This window comes from Pelodiscus sinensis, chromosome 3, assembly GCF_049634645.1.
Source record: "Pelodiscus sinensis isolate JC-2024 chromosome 3, ASM4963464v1, whole genome shotgun sequence".
NCBI classification, from domain to species: domain Eukaryota; kingdom Metazoa; phylum Chordata; order Testudines; family Trionychidae; genus Pelodiscus; species Pelodiscus sinensis.
The window spans coordinates 127,053,726-127,068,010 of record NC_134713.1 but is presented as its reverse complement, the minus strand read 5'-3'; the positions used below and the strand labels follow the sequence as shown (position 1 = coordinate 127,068,010).

The 14,285-nt window shown below is 45.4% G+C and overlaps 1 protein-coding gene across 1 annotated transcript in view; it reads left to right on the top strand.

Moving 5' to 3' along the window:
• The window catches only part of NID1 (nidogen 1), a 95,537-nt gene that overhangs the window by 49,104 nt on the left and 32,148 nt on the right, over positions 1–14,285 (top strand). Inside the window, exons 11-12 of the mRNA XM_075924803.1 lie at positions 451–594; positions 2,870–2,992. Coding sequence (XP_075780918.1) covers positions 451–594; positions 2,870–2,992 — 267 coding nt within the window. The remainder of the gene's footprint in view (positions 1–450; positions 595–2,869; positions 2,993–14,285) is intronic.

Genomic DNA, 14,285 nt, shown 5'->3' with positions numbered 1-14,285 from the left:
TGTATTTGGCTCCTACTGAATCACAGCTCGCATCTCTTGCCAAGTGACAACAATCCTGGGTCATTTGTGGGTTAGTGTAGTGGGATTGTGAATTATTCCCAGTATATTCCACTGATAGTTCAGCCAACATTGTTGATAGGCTGCACAAGGTTGTTTTCCTGACATTTTCTCATCCACTACTTGATTGATTGTAAAAAGGAAAAATATCTTGGAGGCTAGCATTTGTGCATTTTTGGCCCAAATGTACAAGGTGCTGAGTAAAATGACTTTGTCCTGTTAGGTACATAGTAAGTACAGACAGATACATAAAACCAAAAGTTCCTTTCTAATGTATACTTTAAAAAAAATGCTTTTCTTTCTCTGAAATGTATCTCTAACGACAAATTAAGTAGAGGGCAATTTAAATGTGTAAAATCTCATTTTTAACTTTGTGTTTGTCTAAACTTATAGCTGTCGAACATGCTATTGACCATTGCGTAATGGGCACACACAACTGTGATATTCCTCAGCGTGCCCGATGTGTGTATGCGGGTGGCTCTTCTTACATCTGCGCATGTCTAGATGGCTTCTCTGGAGATGGACACTCCTGTGTAGGTGTGTAACACCATTTATTGGTTTAGTATAGTTTTGGTGATTATTATATATGCTAATAAGTCAGTTGGTTTCTGCCTTGGTTTGATTTTAAACCATTTATTTCTGATTTTCAAATAGAAAGTGTCTTGATAAGTTACCTGAAATATATACAGTCAACCATTATTACCCCCTCACTTTACTTTTTAAAGTCACTGTCATGAGTCGCCCACATTGGTGACCGATGTGTTTGCCCCTATATGCCCGGGGTGGAGTGGGGGTCTGGGCCCACCCTCTCTCCGGACCCCGACCCAGGGCCCTAACGCTGAGCGTATCACGCTCTGCGGAAGCAGACGGGGTATGTGCCCCCAAACTCGCCTGCTCACGGGTTCCACAGCCCACCCTGGGCCCAAGACACTCCGCCCCTCCCCCTTTACGGGCCGGGCTCGGCCCCTCCCGTACCTTCGCTCCGCGCCGCACCCTCGGCGTGCACTTCCTTCACCCCTCCTGTCTGCCCGCGTTCCTCCGCTGTGCGCGGGTTGCCCCCCCCCCAGTCTCCTCCGGTCGCCCGTCTCCCTGCTCCGGGCCCCCCCCCCCCATGTCTTCCCTGGTCTCCCTTTTATGCCCCGTTTCCGGGGCGCCCTCCTCACTGCCATGCCCCAGCGCAGCAGTGACGTCAGCGGCCGCCCCCGGCGCGCCCGTGACATAGGCGCCCTCCTCAGGCGTCTGTCCGTGCCGCGGCGTAACGCCGGGCGGTGGCGCGCTCAGCGCGGCTGAGTCCGCTGCGCCGCTTTTCTGCTCCCCCACCCTGTCTGCCGCTAGCGGGGGGTGACGGGGTTGCCTCACCCCGTCACAGTCACTCTTCAATATTTGTAACCCAGGATGTTCAAGAGACATTCATTACACGCATGGTTGATAAGTAGCTTTGCTCGTCAGTGAGAGTTGCAATAACATTAAACATTTATTAGTTTATGGTCACCTAAACAAAACAGCTCAGCTCCTCAGATGGGGTAAATCGGTGCAAAGCAATGCCAGTTCATACCAGTTGTGGATGTGGCCCACCATGCCTGTTACACCGTATTTGTAATACAGGTTGAACCTCCCTAATCTGGACTTCCCTGTTTTGGCATCATCGGTGACCCAGTGTGTGCTCCCAGGTTGGAGCTTTCACAGGGGAAAACCAGTGTGCTGGAGCTAGGTGTGTTGTGGGATCAGGGAAGAGCTGGGCAGCAGGGGGCCAGCAGCCAGGAGCCCTGCTGCCCTGTGGACTGCAGCGGAGCCCCAGGCAACCAGCAGAGCAGAGCCCTAGGACTTTTAGGGAGCAGAGCCTTGGCACCCTTGGGGAGGGGAGCCTGGGGGCCAGTGGTTGGGAGCAGGGGTGCCACGGCATTTGACCTCCTCTTATCCGGCAAATTCCCGAGTTCAGGACCAGTCAGGTCTTCAGGGTGCCAGACCATGGAGGTTCAACTTGCAGTAACATACTTTTTTTAACACTGATTGGACAACATTGAAGTGGCAGCTTCCCATATTTGTATTCATTGGAACCCTTGCCAGCCATTAATCTATAGATCTGTTGCTTCAGAAATCCAGAATTTTGGGGGACGGGAAATTGGTTAGGTAACTATCAGTAAACTCAACAGTGTTTTTTCTTGGAATTTTCTGTATACATTTTGAATATTTTACCTCTGTATTAATAAAAATCGAACCCAGGGCTACTCAACTTTGGAAGCCCCGGGGGCCACGATGATACAACACATGCCAAGGGCCGCAACTTAAGTGTGGTTGCATACACATGCAAATATATATGCAAATAGCTTCTTTCACACAGTACTCCCAGCACCTCCTCGCTGGGGGCTAGAAACGCTGACACCCTGTACCTGTCTGTTCCAGCCAGCCCATCTGAAACATGTTGCCAGTGTAGGCCATGTTCAAAGAATCCCATCCGCGGGCCGTGTGTTGAGCCCCACATAAACTCAAACCGCACCATGGGCCTCAAACAAATGCGCTATGGGCTGCGGGCTGCATGTGGCCCATGGGTTGTGTGTTGAGTAGCCCTGATCTAACCTATATATGAAGGTAAAACTTTCAAAAGCACCAAAGTGGCCTAGGAACTAAAGTTCTATTGAAAGTCAGAGGAATTTAGGCTCCTGGGTGTTAGCCACTTTTAAAAAATGAGACTTCTGCTTCTAAGCCACTTTGCCATCTTAAAAGAATCCAAAGCAAAACGAACAACTTAACTGTGATCTGTAAGCTATTCTGTATCATGAGAAATTTTCTCTCCTGATTTTCTGTTTTACAGATGTAGATGAATGTCAACAGAGCCGTTGTCACCCAAATGCTTTCTGCTACAATACTCCTGGGTCCTTCAGTTGCCAGTGTAATGCAGGATACCGTGGGGATGGTTTCCAGTGTGTGTTAGGAGGTAAGCTTTACAGTTCTTCAGCTTGGGACTGGAAATAAAGCTCAGGAATCAGAGGATAAATGTTCAACCTATTTCTTCACTAGGACTAACTGTGCTGTTCTAGGGTATTCTTTATTACCATTTTAGCTTTTATTTACCTCTTTAAGCTTCACCAAGATGGTATCTATAGCTATTAATCTGTGTTGAGCAAAAAAAGTAGCCTGAATGTTTTAATGTAATATTTAATTGATTAGTGGCTAGTGTCGAAGCACTCTGAGACTACCAAGTATGTTTAGGGCTTGACTTTCTAAAGGTCAAATAACTAGGGCTGTATGTAGTGGGTTGACATTAGGAATGTTAAAAGTTGGTTACATAGGTAATTGTGTGACTGCTGAAAATCTCAACAGTGACATGCTACGGGCTCTGCAGTATAAAGCTTTAATAACACTGCAGAGCCCACAGCGAAGCCTCCCCAGGAGCGTGGCCAGTAGTTTTTGCCCCCCGAGTGGTGGTGGTGGAGAAGCTTCATTGTCTTGGTGCAGTGAAGCAACCTCCCCAGGAGCCACTGAGTGTGTTACGGACCATTAACCAATAAGCAGCAGGTTATCAGTCAAACGGTCGATTTGTTACACTCTAACATCCCTAGCTGATACTACAGTTGTGTATACACAAGGCCAATTAGGCATTCAACTGGTTATTTGCTCATGCAAACCTAGCAATGGAGTGTTCAAATTCAGCATTCAGATATTAGTGTGCTATCTCTGTCTCCTGAGGTGTTGAAAATCAAGCCCTAATGTTAATGATTCAGTAGTGTCTTCACTTTTTCAAAAGAGTCCACCTCTGTATTCTCTGTATTTTTCAGTCCCCTGCCCCCATCCATCTTATGGCTTGCATACTTAAAACTGAGACCTTTCAAATAGGTCTTAAAGGCTCTTAGGGTATGTCTACACTACCACCCTAGTTCGAACTAGGGTGGTAATGTAGGCAACCGGAGTTGCAAATGAAGCCCGGGATTTGAATTTCCCGGGTTTCATTTGCATAAAGCCGGGCGCCGCCATTTTTAAATGTCCGCTAATGCGGACTCCGTGCCGCGCGGCTACACATGGCACGGACTAGGTAGTTCGGATTAGGCTTCCTAGTCCGAACTACCTAGTCCGTGCCGCGTGTAGCCGCGCGGCATGGAGTCCGCACTAGCGGACATTTAAAAATGGCGGCGCCCGGCTTTATGCAAATGAAGCCCGGGAAATTCAAATCCCGGGCTTCATTTGCAACTCCGGTTGCCTACATTACCACCCTAGTTCGAACTAGGGTGGTAGTGTAGACATACCCTTAGTGTCTTGTCCCACATCCCTCACTTGATTGAAAGTTTCAGAGGGGTAGCCAAGTTAGTCTGGACAGGATAAACTTAAAAAAACAACAAATGGTCTGGTAGCTCTTTAAAGACTAACAAAACATGTAGATGGTATCATGAGCTTTCGTGGGCACAACCTACTTCTTCAGATGACCAGAGTGTTGGTCACTTCTTCAGATGATAGGACTATTTGTTGATTTAAAGTAACTATCTCTAGGGAATTAACATCCCTAGCACAGATGTGCCCTAAGTGATTTTAGTCCCTATTTAGGAAGGTCAGTGTTTTGACATGATGAGTATATAAAAGAGATCTATGTCGGAACAACCCCCCCCCCCTCTTTTTTTTGGTTAGGGTAATAGCTCCCTATCCATTTCATTTTTCTTTACAGTTATTTTTCCAGATGCTTTCAGCTATTAGAACTATTTCTCCTCTTATGCGGAGTTTGTTTAATTGGCAATACTTGGTTTTTTTTTTCACATATGTCAAACTGAATTTAGCTAATGAGAGAAAAAATTATACCTTATGGGTATTAACAACTTTTATTTAGATGGGACAGGCTATCCAGAGGCATAGTACCATGTTCCACTGGTAGTGTGTGGTTCATTAGGTTGCATAAGTGGAAGAAACAGGCATATTGGTTTCAGATTTGTTACTGTAACTGCTGTTGCATTAATTCTATGAATAATGTGTCACTTTTTATTTAAATTACATTACAAACTTTTCTAGACATTTTGCAATAAAAATGCTGTATGTGGAAAGAAGCAGTTTCAGTAACATAAGAATTGACCCAAAGATGAACCCAAAATTTGGCCAAACTTTTCTTAAGAGTTGAAATTGTAGATGGCTTCCCCCCCCCCCCCCCCCACACCCCACTTATCTCTTCACATTCAAAACCAAAGCAGAAGTAATGAAACTATGAGAACCATTCTTCCTATTCTGGAGGCTAGAACTTCAGCTTGTATAAACACATGTAACTCCATTGGCTTCATTTAGGATACACCACTTATACTACTGGACAGTCTGGCCCAAAATAGGCATAAGGCAGAAGTGGGAAACCTAAAGCCCGGGGGCCAGATGCGGCCCCCCCCCCCAGCTTGCCTGGGTCCAGCCCCCGAGGCTCAGGGTTCCCCCCCAGCATTGGGGAGCCCAGGCTGGGGCTCCAGCCTTCCCACCACCCCACCATAGGACTGGAGCACACAAAATCTACTGGCCTGTGGCCCCCGAGACTCTGGTGTGTAAGGGGAATGTGGGGAGTATCTCTCTGCTTCTGAGGGGCTACGTCAGTGAGGGTTTGTTGGGGGGGGGGTTGGTTTGCTTTGCTTTGCTTTGCTTTGCTTTTCACTTGTGTGCAGCACACTGATTTTTCTGAGGGTCAGCGGCCCCGGACCTAAAAACGGGTTCGGCATGGCTAGTGGTCTTGTGGATGCCCTGGTCGATATATGGAACATTGAGGTAGTCTGGGTAGTTGATATGATTGCTCCTAAGCGCCCTTTTCAGGCCAGTTGAGCCAAGCTTGCTTCCGGGTTTTCTGGGGAGTTGCAGGCGATGAAACAGTGCGTGTGACGATTAGAGCACTGCTGAAGGAGAACTCGAGCCGAGTCCAGTCAGTTGCAAGTTAGAGCTGAATTGTGAGCCTATACTGTAGGCTGATGGCGAAAAAAAGTTCCTTCTCTGCCTGCATTACATCTCCACAGTGCCCTCTGGCAGAATTGTTTCAAATGGTGCAGGACCTCATACAGTTTGGCCCTCGTGATGAGATGGAGGAGCACTCGGCAATCCACTTGACTTGTTTATGAAGCATTTTACAGATCAGATTGCTTGCATCCGGTCTGACTCAGACTCCGGCTGTCATGTAAGCAGAGTACAGAATGCATTGAGCGGACTGCCTAATCATTTTTCTTTGGATCAGTTTCAGCTTTTGCAGACCAAGGATGCGGATTAGATGCTTGGAGGAGTGCGACTGACCATGTGCTTGCTCACCCCTTGCCCTTTATGGCTTATTAAATCAAGCCGGGAAGGGATGATTGGTTGTGCCCAGGGATTATTAATGTGTCTTTTGGGTCTGGGACAGTTCCCGCTGCCTTGTAAGAGGTGGTGGTAAAACTATTCCTTAAGAAGTCTTCCCTGGACCCACGCCATTTGAATAACTAATGCCCATTCACTCATTTTCCCGTTTTGGGCAAGGTACTCAAGAGGGCGGTGGCATTGCAACTTGAAGCTTTCTTGGAAGAAACGGATGATCTGGATCCATTTCAGTCTGGCTTCAGGCTTGGTTTTGGTTGTCCTGGTAGATGACCTATGCTGACAGATAGAGAGGGGGAATGTGTCCCTGTTGATTCTCTTGGACTTCTTGCAGATTTTGATACCACCGACCATGGTATCCTTTTGGAGTGCCTGGTGACATTGGGAATCGGAGGCACTGTCTTGCGGTGGTTCTGGTCTTACTTGTTGGGACATTTTCAGAAGGTGGAGCTAGGGGGCTGCTGCTTGACCCCATGGCAAATGAAACTGCTGAGAGAGGTCATAAGGAGATGTGGAGGACGGTGCCATCCATAGATGACACCCAACTCTATTTCTCTGTGACCCCGGATCCAGGTGTGGCAGTGACCAATCTAAACCGGTCTAGAGGTGGTGATGGACTAGATGAGGTTGAATAAGCTGAAGCTGTATCCAGATAAGACCAAGGTCCTGTGGATCAGGAAGCCATCTGACCAGGAATGTGATGTGTTAGCTGATCTGGACAGGGTTGCACTCTTCCTGAAGGAACAGGTGTGGCAGTTTGGGAGTCCTCCTGGACCCTTTTCTAGAATTGAAAAATCCAAGGTGGTCTGCTTTTGGGCAGATTTGGCTGATCCGCCAGCTGTGGCCCTTCCGGAGTAAGAATGACCTGGCCATGGTGATTGATACTCTTGTCACATCCCCATTGGACTACTGCAGTATGCTCTTCATGGACTGCCTTCAGAGAATCTTGGAAATCTTAATTGGTCCAGACTGCGGCTGCTCAAGTTCTAATCAACAGTCTCTATACAGAGCACATTATGCCAGTGCTCCGGCAGCTGCACTGGCTTCCAGTATGTTTCTGACCTTCAAATTAAGGTCTAGGTTATGACCTATAAAGCCCTAAACAGGTTGGAACAGGGGTACTTGAAAGACTGTCTCCTCCCATATGAACCTGCCCGAGGATTAAGGTCAGCTGGAGATATTTGGCTCTGTGTTCCTTCACTTACGGAGATAAGGCTGACATCTACAGGGAGCAGGGCCTTCTCAGCTTTTTCCCAGGCTATGGAACTCCCTCTCCCAGGCTGTTCGCGTGCTACCAGTGCTGGCACTGTTTCATCGCCAGGCTGAGTCCACCCTTTTTACCTATGCTTTTATTGGTGCTTGAGTTTGTGTGTGTGTGTCCCTTCTCTTGGTGTGTCTTAATAGGGTTTATGCTCCCCACCTTAGGGTCTTTTATTTTACTTTTTTAATATATATATATATATATTATGTTTTAAAATTTTGTAAGCTGCCTCGAATATTTTAAATAAAGAGGCATGGTTAAAAATATATTTAAAGAAATAAAAAATAAATAAATTGTTTAACTTGATAGACCGAAGAGTTTCAGATGAACAAACGTAGGTATTTAATCAAACCTCTTAGCTATGACGCTCGCCTCTTCTTAGTAATAATTCTTCTGAAACTTCTTTGCAAGAATGTTTTTTTCTAGTTGTTATAAATTTTTGCAGTACAGCACAAAGTATCAAAATATTTATGTAATTGACAGAATGTGATTTAAAAAAAAAACCCCTCAACTTTTTAAAGCTTGCCAAAAGGTGTACTTGCATGACACCTAATTTGAACTACCGTTAGTCCTCATTGCAGTGAGGAGTAACGGTAGTTTGAATTAGGAGCTTTAGTACGAACTACCTAGCCCGTGCCACGTGTAGCCGCGGGCAGGTAGTTCGAATTACTGGGCATTTAAAAATGGCGGTGCCCGGGAACATGCAAATGAAGCCCGGATTTTTTAAATCCCGGGCTTCATTTGCAAGTTCGAATGACTACATTAGTCACCCAAGTCCGAACTAGGGTGGCTAGTGTAGACATAGCACGTCTACATGGGTATCTCAATTTCGAGCTCCGGGAGGAATAACGTAGAGTTACCCTGATGAGGGGCTATTTTGAAATAGCAGAAGTGGAGCGTCTACACACACCTTATTTGGAAATAGCTATTTCAGAATAGGCATTATTCTTCATAGAATGAGGTTAACAGAAGTCGGAATAAGCCATCCGTTATTTTGAAATTATTTCAAAATAATGTAATTGCTGTGTAGATGTTCGCATAGTTATTTTAAAATAACAGCCATTATTCTGAAATAACTTTGCTGTGTAGACACATACTAATATCTCTCCAGGTAGCTCTCAGTTTGGAAATTTTCATTCAACTAATTGTTCAATCCTTGTGTTATATATAGTCTTCCCACCAGCTTTTACTACTTAGTAGTTTATGATTTTTTTAATTGCAAAAAAGTGAGTCTAGCTACTGCTGAAATGGGCCTCTTGAAACAGTTAGACTGACAAGTAATGGTGGACCACAGCCACAGAGTTTGTGCTTTGATCTGAACTTTACTAATCATCAGAATTTCAGTTTTAAGAACTGGAATCATAAATAAGCATCTTCTGGGTTTAATAGACAAAATGCTGCTTTATGAAGCCTTTATTCTTATTGATACAAAATTAATCTTAAACATTTGGTTCCATACAAAAGTAACCATTTGTTTTATGCTTTTTTTTTTTTTTTTTTTTTTTTGGTAACCAATACATGAAGTAGCTGTTGGAATTTATTTGGAATTTCACATTCATTCCAAACCTAGCCCCCCTTGTTAATGAAAGAGTTGATGTGAGCAGTGACATACCAGCGGCTATTAAAAATGTCTGAACTTCATTATTTCCTCACGCTTCATTTTTTCAGTTAAAAAAGAAACAGATGTTTGAGCCCTTCCACCCTTCCAAATCCCAGAGGCTATGTTGTCTAAACAGAAACAAATCTAAATTTTTGGATTGGGACCACTAAATACTACTCTCTAATGTGTATACTGTTTTTCATATGAGCAATGCATTGACAACATAAGTCTATTTAGTATTTGTAGAAAACCACTACAAATGCAGGATGACAAAAGCAAATGTAAACTGATAAATAGGGTTGAGATTTTAATGTTGATATTCTTAATCTGATCTTTGAGACTGTTCCTCTTTGCACTGTTAACCGATGAGCACAGGCCCCCTTAACTCCCGCACTGCTACCTCTATATCAGAGGCAGCAGTGTTGGGTGCGGGGGTGGGGGACAGGTGGCTCCATGGGAGCTGATATGCATAGGGTAACCAGCTTGAAAGCCAGCTTCCCACATGTACCAGCTCCCACCTGCCACCCTCACCCTGCCTCTCTTTCAGAGGAAACAGCATGGGAGTGGAGTGTAAATCAGGAGTCTCTGCATGATCCAGTGCTCATGAGTAGCTGGCTTTTAAGCTGGCTCCCCCTGAGCACTGGCTCCTGCCTCTTCCCCCCTCCCTGGCAATGCTTCCTCTGTGGGAGGCAGCAGTAGGGGGATAGGCAGCTCTGCAGGAACCAGCATGCATGAGGAGACGTCTTTAAGCCGGCTCCCGACAGGCATCAGCTCCCACCTCCCCTCGCCTTGCTGCCTCTGTATCAGAGGCGGCAAGGGTTGCGGGGGTTGTGTGTCATTGTTTGGAGTAACCAATAAGCTTAGTCTTATTGGTTAGTGATTTAAACGGCTATATGCTAACATCCCTAAAATCCAACATGCACTTGTCACATGTAACAAGTTCTTATATTTAGGCAGTTGTTTAGTTAATTAAGGAGATGATAATTAGAGAAATTAGTACTTACTTGATACACTTTTATAATATATAACACTTTTATAATACAGTGATTGACCAAACAGATTGATTCACTTGCCCTTGGGGAATCCATGTTGACTATTCCTGATCACTTTCCCTCTTCCATATGCTTCAAAATGGATTCTTTGAGGATCCCCTCCATGATTTTTCCAGGGACTGAGGTAAGGCTGACTGGTCTGTAGTTCCCTGGATTGTCCTTCTTCCCCTTTTTAAAAATGGGCACTACAGTTGCCTTTTTCCAATCATCTGAGACCTCTCTCTATCTCCATGAGTTTTCAAGACAGTGGCCAAAGGCTCTGCAATGACATCAACGCCGTCAGTACCCTCTGCTGCATTAAATCCGGGCCCATGGATTTGTGTATGTCTAGCTTTTCTAAACAGTTCTTATGTTCTTTCTCCACTGTGGATGTCCACTTCCTTCCCACACTGCGTTGCCTAGTGCAGTAGTCTGGGAGCTGACCTTGTCTGTGAAGACAGAGGCAAAGAAAGCATTGAGTACTTCAGCTTTTACCACATCATCTGTCACTAGATTACTTCCCTCATCCAGTAAGGGCCTCACTCCCTCTCTGATCACCCTCTTATTGCTAACATGCCTGTACAAACCTTTCTTGTTACCTTTCATATCCCTTGCTAGCTGCAATTCTAATTGTGTTTTTGCCTTTTTGATTACTCCCCTGCATTCTTGAGCAATATATTTATACTCCTCCCTAGTCATCTGTCCAAGTTTCCACTTCTTATAAGCTTCCTTTTTGTGTTTAAGCTCGCCAAGGATTTCCTTGGTAAAACAATCTGGTCACCTACCATATTTGCTTTTCTTACTGTGCATCGGGATGGTTTCTTCCTGTGCCTTCAATAAAGCTTTTTAAAATACAGCTAGCTCTCCTGGACTCCTTTCCCCCTTCATGTTAGCATCCCAGGGGATCCTGCCCCATCAGTTCTCTGAGGGAGTCAAAGTCTGCTCTTCTGAAGTCCAGAATGTGTATTTTGCTGCTCTCCTTTCTTCCTTTTGTTAGGATCCTGAAATCTACCATCTCATGATCACTGCTTCCCAGGTTGCCACCCTCATCTACTTCCCCTACTAATTCCTCCCTGTTTGTGAGCAGCAGGTCAAGCTGCGCATGGCCCCTGGTCGGTTCCTTTAGCACTTGTACCAGGAAGTTATCCTCAACATTCTCCAAAAACTTCCCAGATTGTCTGTGTTCTTCTATATTGGTCTCCCAACAGAATTCAGAGGCGTAGCGAGGATGTTATGTGTCCAGGGACAAAAGCAAAATTTGTGCCCCTCCCCTCCCGCCACCATGCGGCAGGGCCCCGAACCTGGCACATGGCTGAGCCCGACCCTGGGAAGAGGGGGGGAGCTTTTACCACATTTTCCCCCAGCCTTTCCAGTTTGGGGCAGGCCCCCACACACTATCCCACTGTCAAAGATGGAGGAGGGTCGGGCTGGAGGCAGAGAGACAGGGAGAAGGCTCCAGCCGACGGCGGTGAGGAGGAGGAGCAGGTGAGTTGAGGGATGACGTGGAGTGGAGGGGGACTAAATTAGTGCCTCCCTACTGTGGTGCCCCGGGGGCCACTACTTGCCCCTCCCAACCCTCTTTGCTACGTTAGTGAATGTAAGAGATTAACTTACATGTTAAAATAACACTCAGAAAAACTTTTCAATAACACTAACACACAACACAGGAATCACCCTTACTTTCTTGAAGGCACTTGAAGCAATAAGTAGCTTAATGTTTAGGTTACTCTGAGGTTAAGGATTCTGTCCTTAAGTAAAGGAGAGAGGTCTCTGTGAGCTGCTCTTCCAAATTTCACACAAGGCACTCAACTGAAGCTATAGCTGTCAGGTTCAAGGCCGCCTTGCCTTTGGCAGACTTCTTTGCCAGGTGTTCACAATCACAATGTCTGAACACGTATAAGACTTCTAGTTGAGAAAGCCATGTTAATCCTAAGTCTCTGCTATGACTGGGAGACGTGGGTGACCGATAGAAAACAGCAGCATTTTCTTTGGAAAATCCACAACAAAACATGGAGGGAATCGATTACCTCAGTTATGCCAACTCCTTTAGAATTGAGGCCCGGATTATCTAGCACAAGTTGAGGCAAAGTGGGCACTGTGTGCACATGTCTGATGTATTTTTACTAAAATGGATACCTGCCCAACTCACCAAAGGAGAAAGGAAACAGGGAGGCCAAAAAGAATGGTTTAGAGCAGTGTTTCTTAACGTTTTATTAAAAAAAAAAATTATAAGTTCCCCCCTTAAAAAATAAGTACCCCCAGTACCTACAGTTTTTAGACACACACAGTTTTTTTTCTACCATTGCAACACATTTGTTTAAACCACTTAATTGTAGCTGGGCGGGTGATGAAATTTTTGGGTGTAAAAAGTACAAAAATAATAAAGCGCTATAAAACTTAAAACAAAAATTCAGTTTTCTCTAGGTTTTATTTGTGTTGACATACCCTCTCAGACTTCTCTCGAGTACTCCTAAGGGTACTCCTACCACTGGTTGAGAAAAATTGGTTTAGAGCAGTGTTTCTCAACTTTTTTTTTAAATAAAGTACCCCTAATGCAACCATCCCTCCTCCAGAGCCAGGCATCCCCAGCCCCGCTGCTCTAACCTAATGCCTCTCCTCCCCCAGAACTCCCCTCCCCTCACCCAATGCCCCTCCCCCAGAGCCAGGCACCCCCAGCCGCCCCCACTGTAACCCAGTCCCTCTCCCCCTTCTGCAGAGCCAGGTGCCGGAGGTATGGGTAACCCTACCTTTAAAGTGGCTGCTCCTGCCTCCTGGCCCTGCCTTGGAGGCTTGATTGCACAAGGAGCACATGGCCCGAAAGTGCTGGTGTAATGTAGAAAGCTGCTACCTTATAGAAATGTGCTACCAGTAGCATTTTCGTATTTGTACAATCGTAAGGAAATGTTCTGTAGGAAACTGCTACCAGAAGTAGCACAATCCTACAGGGAGCAGTTCCATATAGTACTACATTACACCAGGTTCACCGCTCGCCGCAACTCGTGGGACTGTGTACTCTACTTCCACCCCAGCCCGGTGCCCTCCTAGCATGGAACCTAGGGGCAACTGTCCCTCTTGCAGTTCCCCCTCTACGCCTCTGATTAAGGTCCCTCATGAGAACCAGGGCCTATGATCTGGAAGCTTCTCTTAGTTGTCTGAAGAAAGCCTTGTCTACCTCGTCCACCTGATCTGTAGGGTTGCCAGATGGTTTCAACAAAAATACCAGACACACTTGACATTCCATCACAATCTACATTACATCTTATTTAGAAAATACAAGACATTTATATTTTCTCATTTATATTTTCTCAATTTGTTTCCCGAACAGAAAGCTCAAATACTGGTCTGTCCGTTTCAAATTGGACACCTGGCAACCCTACTGATGGTCTATAGCAGACACCAGCTACATCACCCCTCTTGCTCCCGCCTCTAAGCTTAACCCAAAGACTCTCAACAGGCTTTTCTCCCTCTATATACTGGAGCTCTGAGCAATCATACTGCTCTCTTACGTACAGTGCAACTCCTCCTCCTTTTCTCCCCTGCCTGTTGTTCCTGAACAGTTTATACCCTTCCAAGACAGAGCTCCAGTCATGTGAATCATCCCACCAAGTCTCCGTTATTCCAATCAAATCATAGTTCTTCGACTGTGCCAGGATTTCTAATTCTTTCTGATTGTTTCTCAGGCTTCCGAAATGTATAGATTGATCTTTTTCAAAGGCACAAAGCGCAGTTAAGCACTCCACTCTCACAGGAAATTAATTGGCACGGATGTTTAGTCTGTCTTCTGTGTCCTTATAAGCTAAGTTTTTCAAAGTTTAAATATTTTAAAATAAAAAAGCCATGAGCTCCAGATTCTGGAAATTAGATGTCTGATCCAACAAGCTCTTCTTGATGTGAGGAATCCCATTGGCTTTATTGGGGCTAATTGCATAAATTAATGTCTGTAAGATTGGTCCAGAGTGTTGGAATAGGCAGGGCTCGATAAATCACTGAATCTATTCGCCTGTGGCAAGTAGATTTCAGCCGGTCGCCCCGTTCACCGGCAGCGCAC